Source organism: Tachyglossus aculeatus, chromosome 2 (assembly GCF_015852505.1).
Source record: "Tachyglossus aculeatus isolate mTacAcu1 chromosome 2, mTacAcu1.pri, whole genome shotgun sequence".
Classification (NCBI taxonomy): domain Eukaryota; kingdom Metazoa; phylum Chordata; class Mammalia; order Monotremata; family Tachyglossidae; genus Tachyglossus; species Tachyglossus aculeatus.
In genome coordinates this window covers 20,974,723-20,998,806 of record NC_052067.1, presented here as the reverse complement: position 1 = coordinate 20,998,806, position 24,084 = coordinate 20,974,723, and the positions used below count along the sequence as shown (strand labels likewise).

Genomic DNA, 24,084 nt, shown 5'->3' with positions numbered 1-24,084 from the left:
CTCTGCCACTTGTCTGCTCTGTAACCTTGGGCAAGTCACTTCACTTCTCTGTGCCTGTTAACTCATCTGTAAAATGGGGATTAAGACTGTGAGCCCAGTGTGGGACAGGGACTGTGTCCAACCCAATTATCTTGAATCCACCCCAATCCTTAGTACGGCGCCTGGCATATAGTAAGTGTTTGGCAAATACCACAATTATTATTATTAATAATTCATTTTAATGTCTGTCTCCCCCTCCAGCTTGAAAGCTTTTTGTGGGCAGAGATTTTGTGTACCAACTTTATTGTACTGTATTCTCCCAGGACCTTAGTATAGTGCTCTGTACACAGTAAGTGCTCAATAAATACCATTGATTGATTGGTTAATCCATTCCTTATGTCCAGAGCAGGATTTACAGGGGTAAAGAGAAGCACTGTTGCCTAATGGAAAGAGCATAGACTTGGGAATCAGAGGACCTGGGTTCTAATACTGGCTCTGCCAGTTGCCTGCTCTGTGACCTTAAGTAATTCAATTTCTGTGTGCCTCAGTTTCTTCATCTGTAAAATGGGGATTAAATACATATTCTCCCTCCTATTTAGACTGTGAGCCCCAGATAATCTGATTATCTTGTATCTACCCTAGTGCTTAGTAAAGTGCTTGGAACCTAATAAGCAATCCATCAAGAAATTGAAACTAATGTGTGGCTGCTAGAAAGTAGAATATTTCTGGAGGGTTATGATAAGTGAGGTGAGAAGCAGCATGGCTCAGTGGAAAGAGCACGGGCTTTGGAGTCAGAGGTCGTGGGTTCAAATCCCAGCTCCGCCGCTCGTCAGCTGTGTGACTTTGGGCAAGTCACTTCACTTCTCTGGGCCTCAGTTCCCTCATCTGTAAAATGGGGATGAAGACTGTGAGCCCCACGTGGGACAACCTGATTACCTTGTATCTACCCCAGCGCTTAGAACAGTGCTTTGAACATAATAAGCGTTTAATAAAATACCAACATTATTATTATTATTATTATTATGATCTCACAGCAGAGAAAACCATGCCTTTTCCTCTCTGGCCACCCATCAGTTTAAACTTGTAGTAGAAAATGGGACATTTACTCTCTGGATACACACTTGTGTAGATAAAATATTAAACCCCCAAAATAAATAGTATCTTAGCTTTTTATTCAATGGATTTGGGCATTCATCTGCCAGAGAGAACCCTACTGATTACCACAGGATAGTAGGACACAATCCCAGGTGAAACAAGGATAAAGCAGACAAGGACAATTACAAAAAGAAATCACCATTTAACACAGCAAACACAGGCATCCAGATACACTCCTGTTCACACCCACGTCCATGAGATGTGCAACTTACATTACTAAGATTAGATCACATGGAATTCCTGATTTTATCTGCTGGTTTTTCGTTTCAGAGGCATAGAACTGGAAGGGCTGATAGGATCCTTTGAAAAATATTGTCTTGAAATTTCTTGGGTGTGTGATTCAATTTCAGAACCTCCACTCAGAACAGAACAGTCCAGCAGCTAGCTATCTCTCCACCCATTTTGAGCAGAGCAAAAATCTGCCATCTTTGGCTTTGATTTCCATTTCTCCGAAACGTGGTGTTCAGCGTCCATTCAGCATGGTTCTTCTCAACATGGTTGGAATCTGACTCTCGTGTCAGATAGGGCTTCAAATCCAGTGCCTTGTCATAAGCTTCAAAGGGCCAAGAACACTGCCCTGTTAAAACCACCAGGCACCAAAACTCAAGAAGGCTTCACAGTGATTCATCCTTAACAATGGTTAGGTTCTGATGCCGAATGTATTCCAATAGGATCTGCCCTCTCCTGTCAATGGTTTGAAGCAGATCTTTCAGACCTTGGTATCCACCTTGACTTTCCCAAAATTCCTGGTCCGTCCACAGTGACTTCAGGAGCATGTTCTGTAAGCACCCAGATGCCAGCACACTCACAGCTGACTTGGGAAACCTGAAACAGAAAATGACACCTCTCAGCCCTCCAGAAATGCCACCCAGAAAACAAGATAGTTATGAACTGACATTACTAGTGCTTTCATCATCATCATCATCATCATCAATCGTATTTATTGAGCGCTTACTATGTGCAGAGCACTGTACTAAGCGCTTGGGAAGTACAAATTGGCAACATATAGAGACAGTCCCTACCCAACAGTGGGCTCACAGTCTAAAAGGGGGAGACAGACAACAAAACCAAACATACTAACAAAATAAAATAAATAGAATAGATATGTACAAGTAAAATAAATAAATAAATAGAGTAATAAATATGTACAAACATATATACATATAATGGAATACTTACAACTGCTAACAAAATTTTCTGGAAGATTCAACCACATAAGACTTTGGTGTTAAAGCTACTCTGCATTTTATTCAGGTGTAATAGTCATGTCATTAGCACTTCTTAATGGATCTGGGCTTGTGGTAGAGTGAGGGAAGGAGCATCTCTTTCTTTGGGAAGTGTTGATCCACTGGGAAGCCAATAGACTCTTCCACTCAACTGGGCCTGAGTAAACTGCACAGCACTAGAACTGAGAACCCAGTGCTGAGGGAAAGCGGCACCTCCCCCTCCTCCTCTTCAGCACAGGATTGGGACAGCACCAGGTCTTAAATCTCCTTAACTTGTGGGAGAGGGAGAGGAAAAGGGAAAGGAAGGTTGCTGTGGGCAGGGAACATGTCTATCAGCTCTGTTATATGTACTCTCCCAAGCTCTTTGTACAATGCTATGCATACAGTAAGCACTCAATAAATACGACTGATTGAAAGCAATTAGATAACCAGTGTGCCAAATGGAAAGAGCACAGGCCTGGGAATCAGATGACCTGGGTTCTAATCCCAGCTCTTTCACTTGTCTGCTGGGTGACCTTGGGCAAGTCACTTCACTTCCCTATATCTCAGTTACCTCATCTGTAAAATGGGGATTAAGCTGGGAGTCCTATTTGGGACAGGGGCTGTGTCCACCTGATTACCTTGTAGCTATCACAGCACACAAATACACAAAGTAAGCACTTAACAAATACCATTAAAAAATGAAGATAGGACAATTGGAAAAAGAAAAATATGGGGAAATCTATTAATCAATCATACTTATTGAGTGCTTACTTTGTGCAGAGTACTGTACTCAGAGCTTGAGAGAGTACAATACAGAGTTGGTAGACACATTCCCTGTCCACAACTAACAGTCTAGAGGGGGAGACAGTCCTTAAAATAAATAAATAAATTGCAGATATGTACATGAATGCCATAAGGCTGAGGGAGGGGTAAATAAAGGGAACAAATCAGGGTGACGCAGAAGGGAGTGGAAAGAGAGGCAAGGAGGTCTTGGTCAGGGAAAGCCTCTTGGAGAAGATGTACCTTCATTAAGGCTTTGAAAGAGTGGAGAGTAATTGCCTATCAGATATGAAGAGGGTGGACATTCCAGCCAGAGGCAGGACGTGGGCGAAAAGTCTACGGCAAATAGATGATGATGATGGTATTTGTTAAGTGCTTATTATGTGCCAAGCACTGTTCTAAGCACTAGATCGAGGCACAGAGAGGAGGTTGGCATTAGAGGAGCAAAGTGCTCAGGCTGAGTTTTAATAGGAGAGCAGAGAGGTGAGGTAATAATAATACTACTACTACTCATAATAATAATGGTATTTGTTAAGCACTTACTATGTGCCAAGCACTGTTCTAAGCACTGGAGTAGATACAAGGTAGTTAGGTTGTTCCACGTGGGGCTGACAGTCTTCATCCCCATTTTACAGATGTGGTAACTGAGGCACAGAGAAGTTAAGTGGCTTGCCCAAAGTCACACAGCAGACAACTGGCAGAGCCAGGATTAGAACCCTTGACCTCTGACTCCCAAGCCTGTGCTCTTTCCACTAAGGGGGCAAGGTGACTGAGTACTTTAGAGCCAACGATAAGGAATTTCTGCTTGATGTGGAGGTGGATGGTAAACACGGGAGTTTCCTGAGGAGTGGAGAAACATGGACTGAATGTTTTTATAGAAAAATGATCTGTGCAGCAGAGTGAAGTATGGACTGGAGAGGGGCGAGACAGAAGGCAGGGAGGTCAGCCAGGAGGCTGATACAGTAGTTAGGGTGGAATAGAATAAGTGCTTGGATTAACATGGAAGCAGTTTGAATGGAGAGGAAAGGGTGAATTTTAGTGATGGTGTAAAGGTTTGAATGGGCAGGATTTAGGGATATATTGGGAAAAGACAGATGGAGGAAAAGAGGAACAGACAGCAAAGGTCTGAGAGGATGAGGGGCAGAAAGTTGGGGGAGAGGCTGTTAACCAAAGGGGAGAAGAACACAGAGAAGGACAAATAATTATAGAGCCAGAGAGAAGGGTGAATAAGTAGAGAGGCAACTAAAGAGTAAGAGAAAGACCAGTTGGACCAGAAAGATGAAGAACACAGCAGGAGAGAAGGAGAAGAGTGACAGACAGAAAATGATAGGAAGAGAGAAGGTGGTGAGGGGGAAAGTGAAAACTAGTAGAATTGAGCTCAGTAAAGAAGTTGAAATGGTCAGGGTGGGCCTGTCAGTCAATCAGTCAACCAATCAGTCATATTTATAGAGCACCTACTATGTACAGAGCACCGTACTAAGCACTTGGGGGAGTACAACATAACAATATAACTGAGTTGGTAGGCATGTTCTCTGCCCACAATGAGCTTACAGTCTAGAGGGGGAAACAGATATTAATATAAATCATAAATTACAGATACATAAGTGCTGTGGGGCTGAGGGAAGGGTGAATAAAGGGCAAATCCTAGCAGAAGATCAATGCCGAGGGGAGTGGGAGAGCCATTGGAGAGCTCTGGTAGAAGCTGTTTATTGTTAAACACTCAGTGGCCTGGAAGAGTAGATTTACCTCACAGGGATAAATAATAAGGTTATCCCCGTTTAGTTGAACCTCACTTCACAGTAAGCACTTAATAAATACTACTACTACACTATTATTATTCATTCAATCATTTATTGTACACTTACTGCATGCAAAACACTGTACTAAGCACTACTATTATTTCTGCTTCTAATCGCAGGACCAAACTTTTTTGGTGTTTGTGATGGCAGAAGCCCTTCTCCGCTCCTTTCTTGTAGGATTAAACCCCTGTTTGTTCATTAAAAGCCATGAAAAGCAACTTTCCAAGCCTCCAAGAACATTTACCACTTTGAAGTGGATCGAATCTGCTTTCTTTTTCTCTCAACTGGGTTTGCAGGAAGCAGGAGGGTGAATTTGAATGTTTAAGGAGTTTTTTACCAGTGTTGTTTATTTGATGAGTGCAGATTATGTGTGAGGCAAGAGAGGACCATAAATTTGGTCTTTGTACCTCAGAAACAGGCTTGTGGTGGGGGGTTTTTGTTTGTTTTAAGTAGAACACCATCACACCAATTCCGTGCCCTATGAATTACAGGAAATAATAATGCACATTGAGGTGGTCAGTAACTCTCCCAGTCTGCAGCCTGTCCCTGACAGGACTACCTACATCACTCCAGGGAGTAAGGCCCTTACCCATCTATGCCCTCCAGGAGCCTGAAGTTGAGCTGTCCTTCCGGGTGCCCAGGCTTTCCAGCGTTATCGATGAATGCGAGGTGGGATGGATCAGTTCCTCGTACCTTAAGGAGAAGAGACAGAGGGGTTGAGCTTTTGAGGAAGGTTGGTTATACACCAGTCTTTTCTTTTTCATCTAGATGATTCGCCTCTAGGCTGTCTACATTCAGGAGCCAGTCTATGCTGCATCTCAAGCCTCTGGACCCTGCCTGCAAACTTACTTGTGGATGGCTATATTTCCCTTCTGGGGTATCCAGGCCCATTGTTCATATTCTTGGCTAAAAGGTTTTAGAAAGGAAATTAATCGCCACCTCTTCACATTCCCAAAACGTGACCAAATGTAAATTAGATAATTTGGAAGAAATGTCCCCACAAAGTCAAGCAGATTAGGCAGGGGAAAGGAGGGACTTTCTCCCAGGAGGATGATGGGAGAGGGAAGGGTGGAGTCAAGTCCCTGTTTTCATCCCCACAGACTTGGCATTTTCCTGTCCTCCAGGCCCAGGCTGCCATTTGCAACCCTCTCCTGAGGGCAGGCCTACAATTGAATGGCACCACACTCGTCCCTCACTCTGTCTCAGGGTCAAAAGCCCTTGGCCTCATTCATTTACTGTCCATGGCAGGTACAGCCAACCATGTTTGGGGTGGTTGGATGTCAGGCCTAAGGTTGGAATGTTGAGCTGAGAGGCCAGTTGGGATGGTACACTGCCGATTTATCCTGGCCAGAGAACACAGCCATTCTGTCGGGGCTGGCTCCTCTCCAGGTGATGGCTGCAGCTCGTTATTTTCCTCCCACTCAGCCCAAAGTAGAGAAAACTCATCTCCCTTCTAGCATCTTGTGGGGAGGAAATGGCAGGGTCAGAGCCCAGAAGGTGGAGGGGACATACCAAGATGTGGACGAGTTTCAGATCGGCAGGATTCCTGCATTTCTCCCGGAGCATTTCCTCCAAACAGGGATCTGAGGGTTCGGGCTGAAAACCACAGCAGCAGCGGTCCAGGCGGTCGTGGACCTTGGGAGACAAATTGCAGTCTTTGAAGGCCTTTGAGAGGGCTTGGAAAAAGCTGTTCCCTCCTGGGCACTACCAATTTATGCCAGTGAGAGAAAGGAAGGCTCCATTCCATTTCTCTGAGGTTGTAATGGGTAGAGGGGAGGGTGAATGGTGAAACTTTCATGTGGGCTGGTAAGGTTTTCATAATAATGTATGGTGTTTACCAAGGACTTACCATATGCCAGGCTCTGTGGCAGATACAGAAAAGTCCAATCAGGCAATCCCTATCCCACACAGGGTTCACAGTATAAGAGTTATGGAGAAGAGGTTCTCCTATCCACATTTTACAGATGAGGAAACTGAAACCCAGAGAAATTAACTGACTTACTCAAAGTCACACAGCAGACCAGTGGCAGAGTTGGGACTAGAACCTGGGGTTTTAGATTCCCAGACTGTTGGTTTTTCATCTAGGCCAGGCTGTCCTGGCACATATTTAGTTTGCTTTAATTAATCAGTCAATCAATCAATCACTCATATGCAGCATGGTGTAGTGGATAGAACACAGGCCTGGGAATCAGAAGGTCATGTGTTCTAACCCCAGCTCCTCCACTTGTCTGCTGTATGGCTTTCAGTAAGTCACTTCACTTCCCTGTGCCTCAGTTATCTCATTTGTAAAATGAGAATTAAGACTGCGAGCCCCATCTAGGACATGGACTGTGTCCAACCTCATTTGCTTGTATCCATCCCAGCTCTTAGTACAGTATCTGGAACATAGTAAGCACTTAACAAAGACCATAATAATAATAGTAATTATTATTATTGAGAGCTTACTGTGTGCAGAGCAGTGTACTCGTGGCTGAGTGGAAAGAGCACAGGATTGGGAGTCAGAGGATGTGGGTTCTAATCCCACCTCTGCCACTTGTCTGCTGTGTGACCTTGGGCAAGTCACTTCACTTCTCTGTGCCTCAGTTACCTCATCTGTAAAATGTAGAATAAAGTGTGAGCCCCATGTGGGACAACCTGATTATCCTGTATCTACCCCTGTGCTTAGAACAGTGCTTGGCACATAGTAAATGCTTAACAAATACCATTATTATTATTATTATTATTATTATTATTATTAAGGCTTAGGAGAGTACAACGGAGTTGGTAGACGTTCTCTGCCCACAATGAATTTACAGTTTAAAGGGGGATGCAGACATTAATATAAATAAATTATGGATATGTACATAAATGCTGTGGGGTTGAGGGAGGGGTGAATAAATAATAATAATAACTGGTATTTGTTAAGTGCTTACTATGTGCCGGGCACTGTACCAAGCACTGGGGTGGTTACAGTAAAAAGGGTTGGACACAATCCCTGTCCCACATGGGGCTCCCAGTCTTAATCCCCATTTTACAGATGAGTTAAAGGAGAGAAGTGAAATGACTTGCCCAAGGACACTCAGCAGACAATTACAAAAGACTTTCTGATTTCCAGGCCCATGCTCTCCACTATATTATGCTGCTGCCAGCAAGTCCAAGTGCAACGGTGATGCAGAACAGTGTGGGAGAAGAGAATATGATGGCCTAGTCAGGGTAGGCTTCTTGGAGGAGATGTATCAGACCTCAGTGCCTCAGTGAGATGGGAGTCAGAGAGAAAAGGAGACAGAGAATTACCTTTAAGTAGTAAACTACTGTGTCCAATGATTCCTCTTTCTGTGAGAGAGAGAGTCTTTGCTGAAGTCCTACAGAAAGTTCGGGACTGAAAATTTCCCTAGCTTAAAATCAGGCCAGATTGAGCTACGGTGAAGAAGGCCACAGACCAACAACCTGGTTGTGAATTAGCCTCTTTGCAGGAGTTTTTTGGGTTTCAAGGATTGCCACTCCCTCAACCAGAGAGAAAGACACTAGTCACGCCTGGAATCAACCAGGCAGGAGTTTGCACCAGAAAGTCAATGACCTTTCCATTTGATCCAAACCAGTCTCCAGAGAAAAGTGGAGATTCTTATTCTGTTCCCCAAAATAGCAGGCAAACAAGTGGGAAGGAGCAAGTGCCAGCTGAAACCCTGACAATGGTTTTGGCCAGGTCAGAGCTGTGACAGCCCCCTCCTCCTGCTCTGGGGGGGTTATGTTTGTGGTGGAAGGGCCTTAAGGTAGGCAGGGTGCTGGCCCCCATACTCCTCTAAGCCATTTCCAAAATCTGAGGCAGCATTCTCCCTAACCCCTTCCCCACAAGGTGAGTGAGAGGCAGGGCAAAGAAAAGCACAGAGGCCAGGTGTAAGCACTTTGAGGAGTACAGTGGAGTTAGTAGATAAGACTTCTGCCTTCAGGGAACTTACAGTCTAGTGAGGAAGACAGACATTCAAATAAATTATAGGTACAGAAAGCAACCAAGTATAAAAATTTGTACATAGGTGGGTGTGATGGGCGAGTACCTAAGTGCATAAGTGACACAGTAGGGAGGGAAATGGGATGGGGAGAAGAGAGATTAGTCAGGGAAGGCTTCCTGAAGGAAATACAATTTTAGCAGGGCTTTGAAGATGTAGGTGTAGGGCATACAAGTGTTTAAAAATGCTATAATAATAACTGTTTCTTTTAAATATTTCTGTTCAAGTTTTCTCCGTTCAGCACTGCATACAGCAGCTTTTGGAGTAACCTATTGTTGACCATTTTATTTGCAAGACTGTTTTATTTCTTCCATGGAATAAATTATTATTCATCTCAAGGAACATTCCCTAAAAGCCAGCATTATTTCTCTCCATTTAATTAGCAGTGGCCTCAGGACACATCTACAAGATCATTGTGGGAATCAAGAATATGGATCCTCCTCTAGCTTTTGCTGAGATGGAGACCCTGCTCATTCTATCTGACCCATCCATCCTCTCTTATTTCTGCCTAAATTTATTATTTCTCTGAACCCAGACACAGCTCCTAAACAAAGCCTGTGTTCAGCATCTTTGCAGTTTCCATCATTTCATTACCATGCTGACTTGGGGAAGTTCAATGCTAATGCAGTCCTAACCTGACTAACATATAGTAAATATATTGGTAGGTTTTGCTTTCATTCTGATGAATAGCAGGTAAGCAACCTCTTGCTGATATTCATGTATTCACTGTCATTCTTTTCAAGAGATTTAGCCCCAGCTTATTTATTTCCAATGAATGTTAAAATGCATTTTAGTCCATAAATTGCTTGCGACACCTAACTTTATAAACACAACATTCAATTTGGGAGACTTGAACGCCAATGGTAAGAATCTGACTTGATGCAGCTGTCCATTTGATTATTTCCGTCTGGCCATCTGTTTTTCACCCCCGTCCCAGAAGTTCAATTTAGATAGGAAAGAGGAGCAAAGGAAAGTGCTTTGCAGTCGAAGTTTAAGCCCTCCATCCCCTCAGGATTTGACTATCCCTGCTCTTTCTATATAAAGATGAATAACTGATGAACTACAAGCTGGGATTTGGTTTTGATTTGGCTGCTTCTTTCTACAAGAAAGAAGGGCTTTATAAAAACATCCTGCCACTGTACATTAAAGTGTGTGTGTGTGTGTGTGTGTGTGTGTGTGTGCGTGTGTGCGCCCTGCATTTCAATCACAAAATAGGGATTGAAGTTGCAGGAAGAGGAGGCTCAGGGCAAGAATAGATTGTTGCACCCTCTTTTTTGAAGGTGAGAAGCAAGGTTTGGAAGAGGAAAAGAAAGCACTGGGATTTCATTTATCCCAAACTGACAGAAAAAATTCCATCCTGAACTCCTGGATTATTTCTCTGGTTCCCAGGGACCAGAGAACCTGTTCCAAATATTCATTTTTAAAAAATCCATCACCAAAAGGGAGCTTGGGAGAGCAGAAACTTTTTCTTATACAAGGGCTGTGCAGGTCCTGGATTTGTTCCCCCTTCTGCTCAAGCCACTCCCCCGGCAGCTGGCTTTAAAGTTTCTCTAGGGGGACAGAGAGGATGGGGAGAGCAGCCAGATAAACTGGAAAGTAGGGATAACAGAATGGGGGACAAGCAGAATCTTCCAGTAGCCATTTATTAACCACCCCCCTCAAATTTTGGTATGGCCAATCCCCCAAAGTAGGGCACCTTGATTTGAGTTTTCCATGGTCAAGGGATTTGGCCAGACTTCTCTAAAGCCGCAGAGGTGAGTGAACCCAGCTAGTCTCAAAGAGACTCCCAGGAATGGGCAGGGAGCAAGTGAGCTCCCTCCATCTCTCCATCTTCAAGAGGTTGATCTTGAGGCTCTCTTGCCTGCAAAGAGAGGCCAGGGGAATGGTTTGAAGCATGTGAAGTCATATGGTCAGTGGTCTGTCAGTCTCTCTCTGACTCTCTCTTCTCCAATTCTTTTTTCTGTGAAGAGGAAAGTGATCACAAGGGATTTCATTCCATCAAGAGGCCCAACTGAAGCTGCCCAGCTGGGCACTTCATTGAAAAATTCTAACCCAGTCAAGAGATGTTAGCCCTGTGAAGAGTGTAGCTTCTCCTTCTCCCTCACATTCTCTCTTGGATGCCTTCAGATCTGGCCACTGACCTCTTCCAAGTGACAAGAGCAAAGGCTGAAAGCCTATTTTCCCTTTGGGACTATGAGGTGCTTCACCCTGGCAACTGGTGGGGCTGAAGGGGAGTGGAGGAGCCTGGCATTAGCTCAGAGAGCTTTAGTCCAGTAGTGCCTATGGAGAAAGCTGCTTCCTCCTAAATCTTTTCTGGCCTGAATCCCAGCCCCTCATGGCCCATTAGGCAGCAGAGGGCACCATGACAGTCATGAGATGGATTGTACCCAATCACTCTGCCCCCTCCTACCTCAACTTATTTCTCTCCTACTACAACACAGCCTACTAACCTTCTCACTGTACCTCGTTCTTGTCTATCTCGCCACCAACCTCTAATCCACATCCTGCCTCTGGCTTGGAACACCCTCCCTCCTCAAATCCAGAAGAGTTACTCTCCCTGACTTCAAAGTCTTATTGAAGGCACATCTCTTCCAAGAGGCCTTCCCTAACTAAGCCCTCCTTCCCTCTTTTCCGTCTCCCTTCTGCGTGACCTGATTTGTTCCCTTCATTCATCCCTCATCCCAGCCCCCCAGCACTTATGCACACATGGGAAATTTATTTATATAAATGTCTGTCTCTCCCTCTAGACTGTAAGCTCGTTGTGGGCAGGGAATGTGTTGTTATACTGTACTCTTCCAAGTGCTTAGTACAGTGCTCTGCAAACAGTAAGTGCTCAATAAATACAATTGACTGGCTGCCTGACTGACTTGGTGAATGTGCAAATAGGAAAAAACAGTGGAGCACAAAAGCTGTTAGAGCCACTCACCTAGGAAATGGGGATTTGAGCTGCAGGTGAGTCACATGATAGCAGTATGCATTTTTTTAATGGCATTTATTAAGTGCTTACTATGTGGAAAGCACTGTTATAATCTTACATGATGGCACCGGTTAGGCTCAGCCCCTACCTCCTTACTAATCTGCCCTGCTATCTCATATGATGAGCCCACTGTTGGGTAGGGACTGTCTCTATATGTTGCCAACTTGTACTTCCCAAGCGCTTAGTACAGTGCTCTGCACACAGTAAGTGCTCAATAAATACGATTGATTGATTGATGTGATATATCTTGGTAGCCCTGAGACAGTAGCCTGACCCAAAATAGAGAGGAGAGGAGTAAAGCACATCATGAGAAGAGACAACATACAGAACCCTGGCTTCAGGCTTGTGACCAGAGCTAATGCACCTTCCAGACTGTAGCTTGTTATGGGCAGGGAACATGTCCACTAATTCTGTCATATTGTACTCTCCCAAGCTCCAAGCATAATGCTCAGTGCATAGTAAGCACTCAATAAATGTCATTGATTGATTGATGTCTGTCTCTACCTCTAGACTGTAAGCTTGTCGAGGGCAGGGAATGTTTCTATCAACTCTGTTGTATTCTACTCTCCCAAGCAATTAGTAAAGTTCTCTGCACACAGTAAGTGCTCAGTGAATACCATTGATGATGATGATGATGATGATGATGATGATGGCTGAAGGGCATGGGGTGAAAATGGCAATAGATGCCCATGACCGTGACCTGGTTGTAGTTGGGTGTCTACAACTGAGCTGGGATATTACTCTTCTTGTTGCTCCATTATTAGGACAATTAAGCATTTAAATGATTGCACTCTTCTGTTGACAAAGTGCTGTCCTGGGGATGAATGATGTAGGGAAACCTGTAGGGTTTCCAAAGGGCAAATGACACCGAGAACTGAAGCCACCTTTTTCATTGAGAAGCAGCATGGCTCAGTGGAAAGAGCATGGGCTTTGGAGTCAGAGGTCATGGGTTCAAATCCCAGCTCCGCCACTTGTCAGCTGTGTGGCTTTGGGCAAGTCACTTAACTTCTCTGGGCCTCAGTTACCTCATCTGTAAAATGGGGATTAAGACTGTAAGCCCCTCGTGGGACAACCTGATCACCTTGTAACCTCCCCAGCGCTTAGAACACTGCTTTGCACATAGTAAGCACTTAATAAATGCCATTATCATTATTATTATTATTATTTGAAAACAAGAAAATTCTCCTCCCAGTGTAGCAAGGGTCTCGATTCTCTTTAAGATTTCCCTGGGCAGAACTGAGGGGCCCAAACTGGGGGTGGCTTTTTCAGAGGATAGTTTGTAACTGGGGGTGGCTTTTTCAGAGGATAGTTTGTAAAGAGTTGTTTTTCAAGGTCATTACCCATGGATTTTTTTTATTGCTATAGTGGTTCTATGGAGAAAATCCCTGAGAAATGACTTTTGCTTTACACTCCCACTACACACACACACACACACACACACACACACACACACACACACACACACACACACACACACACACACACACACACACACACACACCCCACCCCCCCAAAAAAACCCCAAAACTCGGATTCTCCTCCATCTAGGAATGCCAGAGTCCAGGCCACTGCCTCCCTTCCACCATCCTCACCCTCCTCAGGGCTGTAATTGGCAGAGACCCTTAAGGACAGAGAAGCAAAGGGCTATTCTCTTTTGGCATCACCCAGTCAACTTCTAACAGTCTGATGCTTACTTGCCTCTTCTGAGCTCATAAAAGCCTGAGGACTTTCTCTGGTTTGGGATGGGTTTATTCTGGGTATTTGACATACATCTGGTTTTTTTTTTATTTCCATTGTTTTCTGAAAAAAATTCTAGGCTTGGGTTCCCATTTAGTTTCTTTGGCTTTTCTGGGTGTAGTTTATAAAGATTAATGATCATTTTCTGCCAAAACCAGTAATGAAAATGTACATTTTAATAGAGTGTTTTCTTTTCACTTTTCTTGTAGGTTTCCCTAGTTCCTGTCCCTAAAGGCCTGGGCAAATTCCTGGGCAGAAAAATGTGGTTCCAACTCCCTTACAAACTATTATTGCCTGCTCCTGTCAGCCTCTGCTAATAAATCATCATTCTCCATGGGTGACACTGTAATAATCCCCCATAGCAGCAGGTTATGATTTGCCAGACAGAAGATTAAGTGCTCTTAATCTGAACAAGGAGGAGAGAGAAACAATCCATGAGGGGGAGGAATTCTGTTTAGAAAAAGCTGATTTTGGGTCATTCACAGAGAACCAAACAGTAGGGACCCCAAGTATATTCAAGCTTCCTGAAGTTTCCAGAAGAGGCCACTTGGTTCTCTTCTCCACAATTCTGATCAATCAGTCAATCAATGGTATTTATTGAGCACTTCCTATGTGCAGAGCACTGTTCTAAGCATTTGGGAGAGTACAATACAAGAGCCTACAATACAAGAGAATTAGCAGACCCGGTCCCTGCCCATTATGATGTGGTGAGAGGGGAAAGGATCAACAATCAATCTGTTAGTGCTATTTACTGAGTGCTTACCATGTGCAGACCACTGACTAAGCACCTGGATCAAGCCAGAACACCCCAAGAGGGTCTCAACCAGGGAAGAGGAGAAGAAAAGGCCGAGAGAGAGCTAAAAGCTAACACAGTCCCTGACCTGTACGGGTTGATTTCAACCTGGGATGGGCTGGCTTCAAGCCACGGCCTGGTCTCCATTGACCTGGACAAGTAGGAGACCATAGGTTGGCAACTATCTGGATAACGGAACACTGCTGCCTCAGGGAGCTCAGCCCTCAGCACATATCTAGGCTGCTGCGACAATCAACTCAGCTAATTGACTCATCTTTCACTTTGCTTAGCCATTGGAGACCCGGCCAAAAGCAGAAAGAGGAAATGCTCCACCTGGCTTGGGGCCGGGGGCAGCGGGGGGGGGGGGGGGGGGGGGGGGGGGGCTGTACATTCACTGGGAGTTGGAGCAGCAGCTGGAGATCAAAGGGAATGACTAAGATGGCAGCAACCCTTAAGAAAGGCTCAGGAAGGGATACTGAGCTGGTTATTGTGATGGGGAGGGAGCTGAAAATTCAAACTACAAGAGGCACGGGGCTTGTGGATTTGGTCTTCTTTGGCAATTTTTCAACTCTGGGACTCGGGAATGCGATGGTTCTTTGTGTTGGCCTCTAGCGCAAAAGGGAAGATTTGGGTTTAACTGCTAACAAGCCCCTCTGGGCTTTGCAGGGATCAGGCAGGTTTGGACACAGATCTCCTTTCCTGTTCACAACTGATTGAGATGTAATACTGCACAGCTGAGAGGGGCAGCACGTAGGAACTGGATGATACAATAGGCTGCAGGATTAACTGATGTAGGTGCGCCTAGAGGCAAAAGGCTTGACTAGATGATCTTCTGAGGTCCTTTCTAGCACATCGATGCTGCTATAACTTTAGCTGTGCTGTTGGTCCAGCGGAAAGAAAGCTGGTTTGGGAAATGGGGCACCTGGCTTCTCGTTCCAGTTCTGCTGCTGGGACCATGCCGTAGATGGTAAAGACTTCTGACTGGAGAACCTCCTATGATGTTCTGCAAGGTAGACAGGCCCAGCAGGAATCCCAAAAAAGACCATAGTGGCCACCAAAGCAAACATCTGCTGGGTCCTAGCGCTATGACCTAGCATCGGTACTATGGGGAGGTCACTTTGGTCATAAATAGATCCCACCCACGGACCCCCCTTTGCAGGCATTTTGCAATGTGCTGCACCTTGCCCATCTCTTCCCTCATTGCACTCTGTCTTGAAGGCTCAGGACCAAGGCTCTTTGCTGCTCCTGATGGAAGATGCCAACGTCACTACTATTGCCCCCACCATTGGGGACTAAGGCTAATTCTCCTCTCTTGAGCCTGGCACCAATGGGATTTTGGTCTATATGTGAAGGGTTGTTGAAGCCCATTCATTCAATCATATTTATTGAGCGCTTACTGTGCGTAGAGCACTATACTAAGTCCTTGAGAGAGTACAAGATAACAATAGACAGATTCCTTCCCTACAACGAGCTTACAGCCTAAAGGGAACAACCTATTTACCTCTACTCTTCCAAAATGAAGGAAGATAGGATGGCCCCTTAAGTGTTATAGTGAATAAAACCAGAAGCATTTCTCTCTTGTTAGATGTTACTTTCACATCACAGTGGCAAACCGACTAGGGGGATCTCAAAACCTAAAGCAGGCATACTTCCAGCTGCCTGGACGAGATTTAGGAGCTAAAAATTACTTATAAATTAGTTACTTATATTAATGTCTGTCTCTCCCTCTAGATTGTATGTTCACTGTAGGCAGGGAATGTCTGCTAATTCTGTTGTTGTACTCTCCCAAGCACTTAGGACAGTGTTCTGCAATAAATTCTATTGATTCATTGATAAAAAAAAATCCCAGGCCCCGTGAGCCTCCATGCTTGAGAAGCAGCGTGGCCTAGTGGAAAAAGCACAGGCCTAGGAGTCAGGGGGCATGGATTCTAATCCCAGATGTTCTGATCCTGTATCCACCATTTGCCTTCTATGTGACCTTGGGCAAGTCACTTCACTTCTCTGTGCAACAGCACCTTCTCTATAGATGAATATTAAATACCTGTTCTCCTTCCCTCTTAGATTGGGAGCCCTGTATGGGCCAGGGATTGTGCCTTACTCGATTAGATTGTATCTGCCCCAGTGCTTAGTGCAGTGCTTGGCACACAGTAAGTACTTACCAGATACTACAATTATTATTTCCTCTTTCCCCTCTACCTTTCCTGGTCTTCTATGTTCCCATGATTTGGTAGCCTTGGCATGTGGCAAAACCTGCACTGGGCACCCCAACTTGTTGCCAAAGAAGTATTATTCTCTGGAGGGACAGTCTTTCTACTCTGCTCAGAAGGAGATCCAGCCTGTCTGCATGGTGCCCTCTGCGAGTCAAGAGGTGTTGGTTGCATGCAGCTTTCTGCTCTAGTAACCAGATTGGGCTATGTGGTAGTAAGCCTGTGTCTAAAATTCTCAAATCCTTCAAACACATTTTTATATCTAAATTGGTGTGAGATGGACCATCTCTCTTTGGGGTGCCTTGAGAACTGAGATTTCTCTTTATCAGGCCATTGTGGAGGAGAGTGAAGAGGGAAGAGAACATCCAAGCATTAGGAACTGGGCCAAGGTGAAATCATGCTTCAGAGAATCACCCAGTAATACATCTGACAATCCCAAAACTCAATGAAATATTGTTCCTCATCAACCCTTCGGATTAATAAAACAATTAGTGCCAGAGATGTAGGTAACGATGATATCGTATTGTTTTCTAAAGATTTTGGAATGGATTTGTTTGTTTACTGAACATCCTTAACTGCTTGCACAATACATTCACTCTCTTGCCACAAACCCAGTCTTGTCTTCAGAATGGGATTCAGAAGAGCTTTAATGAAAAGTGTTGCCACCATTCAGTTCCTGAGGAGGAGAAAAGGAGGTTGTACTGGAGTAGATGAGGGGATGGAGGAGGTAGGGATCGAACAGAGAGAAAGGGGGCCATCTACCTACAACACATTTGTACAACACACACCAGAGCATTCCATGAAGAGAACACGGTTACTGTCTTGGAGGACAACATGAGTCTTGTATAAAGAGACTCCACTCTGCTGGATGATTCCCATGAGGTATGTAGGCTGCTGTATTTACTCTGCCCTACGCTACTCTGCTTTGCATTTCCCCCTGGGAAAGCTGAATCCCCCCACCCCTACCTTTGCCACTTGCCAATGGTTTCGAGGAAGGCTGGCGTCCTATGGGCATGAGCTGTTTGACTTGGTTAATGACCAGCTCCCTGGGAAATGGGTGGCAAGAACCCAGTGAGCTACCCTGGCACAGGCTCCTGCTGTTGCAGCACAGCACTGTTTGAAGAGCTGTTCATACTGCCAACAAGCTGGGGGCTTGGTAGCTTGGAAGGTTTTGCTGTCATGGACCCAGCCAGCAGACACTGGATTTTTGTTCCAGAGGAAAGCCACAGAGAATATTCCAGAATCAGGTCTGAGGGGCTCCATCATTAAAGACAGCCAAGGGCAAGAGGCAGGGGGCCGACTTCCACGTGGGATCATGCACCCCATCTTAGCTTCCCTCACCTGGGTTCCAGGTCTCAAGAAAAGTCCATCATTCTGGACACTTAGGCAGTCTCTTCCCAGGGTCCCTCCGGCCATCCCCAGTCATAGACATGTTCTGTTTTGTTCTGAGTGTTCAGTGTTCCCCCAGACGACAGGGCAGTTTGCATCCCTCTGCTTAGGAATAAGTTCCAGGGACAGGACCTCTGAAGATGGAGAAAGGACTAAAGGCAAAGGGAGAAGGAAACCAATCACCGACTCATCCCACCTCTCAATCTTCTGCCCCACCTACCTGAAGGAGGAAATCAAAGAGTGCCAGCCGGGCCCATTCCCCGTGCTGGATGCCCAAGCAAGGGGCCTGGTTGAGCGGGGCCCGGGAGCCAGGCATCCCACAGCGGAGCTGGAGCAGGGCCTGGTACTGCAGCCAGCCCAGCATGATGGAGTTCTGGTCGTTGTCCCTGTCGTCCAGATGCCGGACGTCGGGCGCCCACCAGATGATGGGTCGGGCCATCCCGTCGGTGTAGCGGTAGGGGAGCAGGGCACTGTGGAATCGCCGGGCCACAGCGGGCAGGCTCCGGTGCAGTCCCAACACCCGGTCCAGGTGGAAGGCCAGGACCTCATACAAGTCCCCGGGCCGCTTGATCAGCCCGCAGGACCCCTCTGAGCAGAGCCGGTCAGGGTCGACAGAGAGTGCGCTCTGGACCTTGCCGCTGGAGAGCCCCACCCGGAGGACCTGCCCGTGGGCAGGCACCCGAGCTTTGCTGATCACCTGTCCGTGGGCCAGCAGCCTCAGCTTCCTCAGATCGTCCCCGGTGAACCACGGTGGGGTCTGCCGGTGGACTGAGAGAGCAGACCCGGGGTCCCCAGGGGCACACCAGGGAGACCTCCTCAGCCCCTCAGCACCGCCCAGCCTGACATGCTTTGCCCAGTCCTGGTCAGAGGTGTCCACCTGCCCTCCTCTGCCTTTGGTTCTGGCCTCTGCTCTGGGCATGGCCTTGCCCTCAGTCTGAAGCAGCAGGTCCATCTGGGCAGTCTGAACATCTGGCTGCCACTGGATTCCAAGCCGGGAGGCCCAACCCCCTCTGTGACCCTTGGGGAGGGAAAGGGCCACAGCTTTCCTGGTCTTGTGCCTTCTGGAAGGTGGAGTGAGAAGTCCGTTGTCCTCTATCTGGCTTTCTTGCCCTGCTTCCTTCCTTCCTGGTCCCTGAAAGTGACTGTCCCTCCGAGTGTTCTTCACAGCCAAGTGGGTTCTCCTGCCCCGACCACCACCAATTCCCAGGGAAAGGTTCCCCTGCATCAGTTTTCGAACATCTCTGGAGTTTGCCAAACCAGCATCAGGAGCAGCAGACACAGCAACCACTGCCCTCCTGGTCCGTCTCTGAGGCCTCCTCTCAGACCTGAGGGAGCGACTGCCCCCTTTGCCTCGATGGCCCAGCTGGTCTTTCCATTTCCAGACAATGCTGGAGATGGAGGAGGATCTCTTTTCCCCTGGCTGTCCCGGCAGGGGCGGCTGCTTGTGGCTGGAGCACAGAGCTGGTTGGAGGACAGAGTTGGTGGTGTCAAAACAGAGGGGTTGACTGCCCTGTCCACTCGGATCAGATGGATCCAGCTTGCGCCACTCCCCTCCCCATTCTTGGAGCAGCAGGGGGAACCGGTTCAGGGCCATCATAGACAGAGCCATCAGGAAGCAGAATCCAGTCACCGGCTTCCTCTTCCTGCAGAACCTCCTCCGGAACTGCGGAACCTGCAGAGGCACAGAGAGAAAACCCAAATAAAGTCCGGCCCCCAAGCGAAAACCGAATGCCCAAACCTGAAGCGGGTGGAGGTTTCCTCTAGCCTGAAGGCAAAGTGTGGGACTGTGCAGGAGGAATTGGCCAAGTTGGGGCAGCTCTCTGGGAGTCAAACTGTTCCCACTGATGGCACTGGAAATTTTTATATCTACCTTTGGATTTAAGGCACTCAATTAGCTCTCTCCCCTCTCTTTATCCTTCGCTCCTCTTCCACTACAACCCAGCCGGTACACTTTGCTCCTCTAATACCAACGTATTCTCTGTGCTTCATTCTCAATTCTCTCATCAATGACCTCTTGATCACGCCATCGTTTCTGCCTTAAACGCTTTCACCCTTCATATTCATCAGGGCACCACTCTCCCCAACTTCAAAGCCCACATCTCCTCCAGGAGGCCTTCTCTGACTAATCTCTCTCCCCAGCCATCTCTTCTTCCCTCCCATTCTGTGTCATCTGTGTGCTTCAGTCCTCACACCCCAAGCACTTAGGTTCTCACCTCACCCACTCCCTGGCACAGCACTTACATATACATCTTTGTGTGTATGGCCCCCTCCTTCCTCTCCCCCTCCCCCCCGCCCTACCTCCTTCCCCTCCCCACAGCACCTGTATATATGTTTGTACAGATTTATTACCCTATTTATTTTACTTGTACATATTTACTATTCTATTTATTTTATTTTGTTAATATGTGTTGTTTTGTTGTCTGCTCCCCCTTCTAGACTGTGAGCCCATTGTTGGGTAGGGACCATCTCTATATGTTGCCAACTTGTATTTCCCAAGCACTTACTACAGTGTTCTGTACACAGTAAGCGCTCAATAAATGCAATTGAATGAATCTTTACATGCTAATGCAACCCCTACCTGTAATGTACTGTAGTATCTATCTCACCTGCCAGAATGTAAACTCCCTGAGGGCAGGAATTGTGTCTACCAACTCTATGGCACTTTCTCAACAACTGTATGAAGTGCTCCAGAAAGATGATTGACTAACTGATCACTAATAAAGCAGGATGAGGACAGCAGGGATTATAATAATAATAATGGTACTTGTTAAGCACGTATTATGAGCCAAGCACTATTCTAAACACTGAGTTAGATACAAGTTAATCAGGTTGGACACAGTCCCTGTCCCAAATTGGGCTCATGTTCTTAGTCCCCATTTTTTACAGATGTGGTAACTGAGGCCCAGAGAAGTGAAGTGAAGTGACTTGCCCAAGGTCACATAGCAGACAAGTGGTGAAGCTGGGGTTAGAACACATGACCTCCGACTCCCAGGCCCAAGCTTTGTCCACTACACTATGCTGCTTCTCAGGCCCACAGTTTTGGGGGTTTTTTTATGGATTACACCTAGGTGAGGGAAATAAATGGCTCAGCTATAGACCCTATTACCCAGAGATTTTAAAAAGCATCAAGTTTATCCTGTAAAGGTGCAGAAGGAAGTCTCTGTTACTTTCGGACAGTAAAGAAGCAGCAGCATGGCACAGTGGAAAGAGCCCGGGTTTTGGAGTCAGAGGTCATGGGTTTGAATCCCAGCTCCACCACTTGTCAGCTGGGTGACTTTGGGCAAGTCACTTCACTTCTCTGGGCCTCAGTTCCCTCATCTGTAAAATGGGGATTAAGACTGTGAGCCCCACGTGGGACAACCTGATCACCTTGTAATCTCCCCAGCGCTTAGAACAGTGCTTTGCACATAGTAAGTGCTTAATAAATGCTATTAAAAAAAAAAGAACACTAAGGATAGTGCAATAGGAGAGGGGAGAGGAGGGGAAGCGCTACCCAGGCAGATGAACTGGGGTTTTAAAGCCTCCGTTACCCAGACAGTAAGCTTGTAGTGGGCAGGAAACATGTATACCAACTCTGTTGTATAGTATTCACCCAAGCACTAAGTACAGTCCTCTCTATACAGTAAACAATAAATGCCATTGATGATGGTGAAAACCAGTTTGTCAGGAAAATCAGTTAGACCCTTTCCCTGGCTGAGGCAGATTTCTGTTCTTTCACTGAGTGAGGGGGTCTATTCTAAAAAAGGAGAGCAGATAGCTCTCTTCCTCGCTGAAATCTTGCTCCTTTCTCTTCGCCTCCCCACCTTTAATCACTTTCGAGAACTGTGCCTCTATAGAACACTTACTGTCTGAAAGAGTGCAGGTCCAGAATACTTGTGGTGTTGGTGAGCTTTGGGCACCTGTCCCTTGCAACTAATTGAACAGCAAGTCAAAAGAAAGAAGTTGAAGACACTTTACTGAGAAATCCATCTGGCTTCCCTGTCTGACTCCTTGCTGTATTGCTCTATTCCAACATTTGCCCAACTCTACATAATCTCTATTGTTCCAGGGACACAGCTGCCTCACGACAAACTCCATTTTCTGGTCTTACAAGGAGGCAGGGTTGACAGTATCACAGCCTTCAGAAAATTGTGATCTGAGAATTAGGTACAAAAAGACAAAAAGAGACGAAACCCCACAAAAAGCAAACAAATGAATTTTGGTGTGTAAGTTCTGTGTGCTCAGTGGGAGAGGGACCTTTTGCTATTGTGAATATTTGGTATGGTGGCAATCAGGGCATCATTTTGAGGAGTGTCTTGTTGATTGTTGGGTGTGTAAGTGCCTTGAGGACCAGGAATGTGTCTTAGGTTTCTGCCACACGTTCTCAGTGGATACTTAATCAGTACCATTATTACTACTATCCATTTTGTACCACTCCATCATTCTGGTGATTCCCAACCTACCAGCCCCTCCCAACAACAGCACATTGTGGACAGAGAAGAAAAGTATTGTCATCTCCTGAAGAAGAGGAGATCCCTGCACCTACATACTGAACCAAATCCATTGTGCAGAGTAGGGTCTGGGGTAAACAACTGGGTATTTTGAACTATCAGGATTCCCATGCTGATCAAGTTGGATCTGGCTTCCTATGGTCCCAGGTCCTGGTGGCACCGTATTCTTCTGAATATTGGATAAACTTTATTCTTCTAGGATTTAGTACTACCACCCCAGAACCCTCCTAGCCATGTAAAGTGGCTTCACCAGGCCTGAATTTCCCGCAGACAGCCCAAGCCCACAGCCAATCCTGTGGAACTTCCTCTTCCACTGTCAGGTTTGCCATCCGGTATGGCTTTTGGGGAAATCTGCAGTGGTCCTTGGGAATTTCAAGGCTAGGGCAATTCGATGGTACCATTTTAGCCACGGATTGTGTCTAATAGCTGTATTGTGCCCTTCCGAGTACTTAATATAGTGCTCTGCACAAAGCAAGTGCTAAACAAATACTTAGTTGATTGAATATGCTTGTCTCTAGACTGTAAGCTCATTGTAGACAGGGACTGTGTCTGTTTATTGTTATATTGTACTCTCCTAAATGCTTAGTATAGTGCTCTGCACACAGTAAGTACTCAATAAATGTAATTGACCGACTGATTGACTGGTTGAAGGCTGGCTCTTCCCACCCAAGACAATGATCTTAGAACATGCCCTACCCACCTCCACTCTGATATTTGTTCCCAGCTGTTGTCCAACAGCTAACTCCCCAACATATAAAGAACACTCAACTGACCCATAATAATTTCTCTAACTGCTGGTTATGCATTCTGAGTATAATAATCTAGTTTAAGTTCTAGGTGCTGAAAACAGTCACCCGATGCCACCTGCCCTCTTATTACACTGACTGGGAAGAAAACCTCTACAGTGACTCCTTCCATCCTCTATAGCCGACTTGCTGAATTTCTGAGAGATGATTTTTTATTTACATTGCTACAAAACAGACCAACTCCTTTAAAAGGCCAACTAGTAATTCTGTATTCCAACCCCTGCGCCCCATAAACATTTGAGGCTGAGAAATAGTCATACTGTCCAGCTCCAGGGCAATTAGATCCCTGCTCTGTCTATAATTATTGAGCTGAATAAGCACTAAGAGAAATCAGAAATCAGAAGAGGGCAAGTAAGCAGAATTGTGGTTTCAGATTTCTTAGTTTGCACACATGCTCTCTCTCTCTCTCTCTCTCTCTCTCTCTCTCTCCCTCCCCCCCCCCCCCCCCCCCTCCATTTGGCTTCCAGGCACGTAGGGTGGTGCGATTGCACATGGAAATAAATGGAACTAATCTCAAGGGAGCCTTTTAAGCATCTCATGAAATTTGAAATAGGAGCTGGCCAGACAATCTGTTCACTTATATACAGCACTGAGGCCCTGGTCCTAGGGTCTGGAGTGGGAGAGAGGCTGCAGCCTCCTAGAGTTTGGGATTCTTCAGTGTCACTTCTTTCTAGAAATGGGAGCTGTGGAGGAAACCTGGGGATGAACATTAGATGGGAAAACTGGGCAAAGCTAAGATGAGTCTACCCATACCAGAGCTACAGTTTTCACTGGATCTGCT

At 46.0% G+C, this 24,084-nt stretch overlaps 1 protein-coding gene across 2 annotated transcripts in view; it reads right to left on the bottom strand.

Moving 5' to 3' along the window:
* Positions 1–1,134: 1,134 nt before the first annotated feature.
* The window catches only part of GASK1A (golgi associated kinase 1A), a 44,110-nt gene continuing 21,160 nt past the window's right edge, over positions 1,135–24,084 (bottom strand). For both annotated transcript variants that reach the window (XM_038741675.1, XM_038741676.1), the window contains exons 3-6: positions 18,228–19,679; positions 6,434–6,556; positions 5,511–5,614; positions 1,135–1,959 (exon numbers count right to left, since the gene is read on the bottom strand). In XM_038741675.1, the coding sequence (XP_038597603.1) occupies positions 1,749–1,959; positions 5,511–5,614; positions 6,434–6,556; positions 18,228–19,679 (1,890 nt within the window). In that variant the 3' untranslated portion in view covers positions 1,135–1,748. The remainder of the gene's footprint in view (positions 1,960–5,510; positions 5,615–6,433; positions 6,557–18,227; positions 19,680–24,084) is intronic.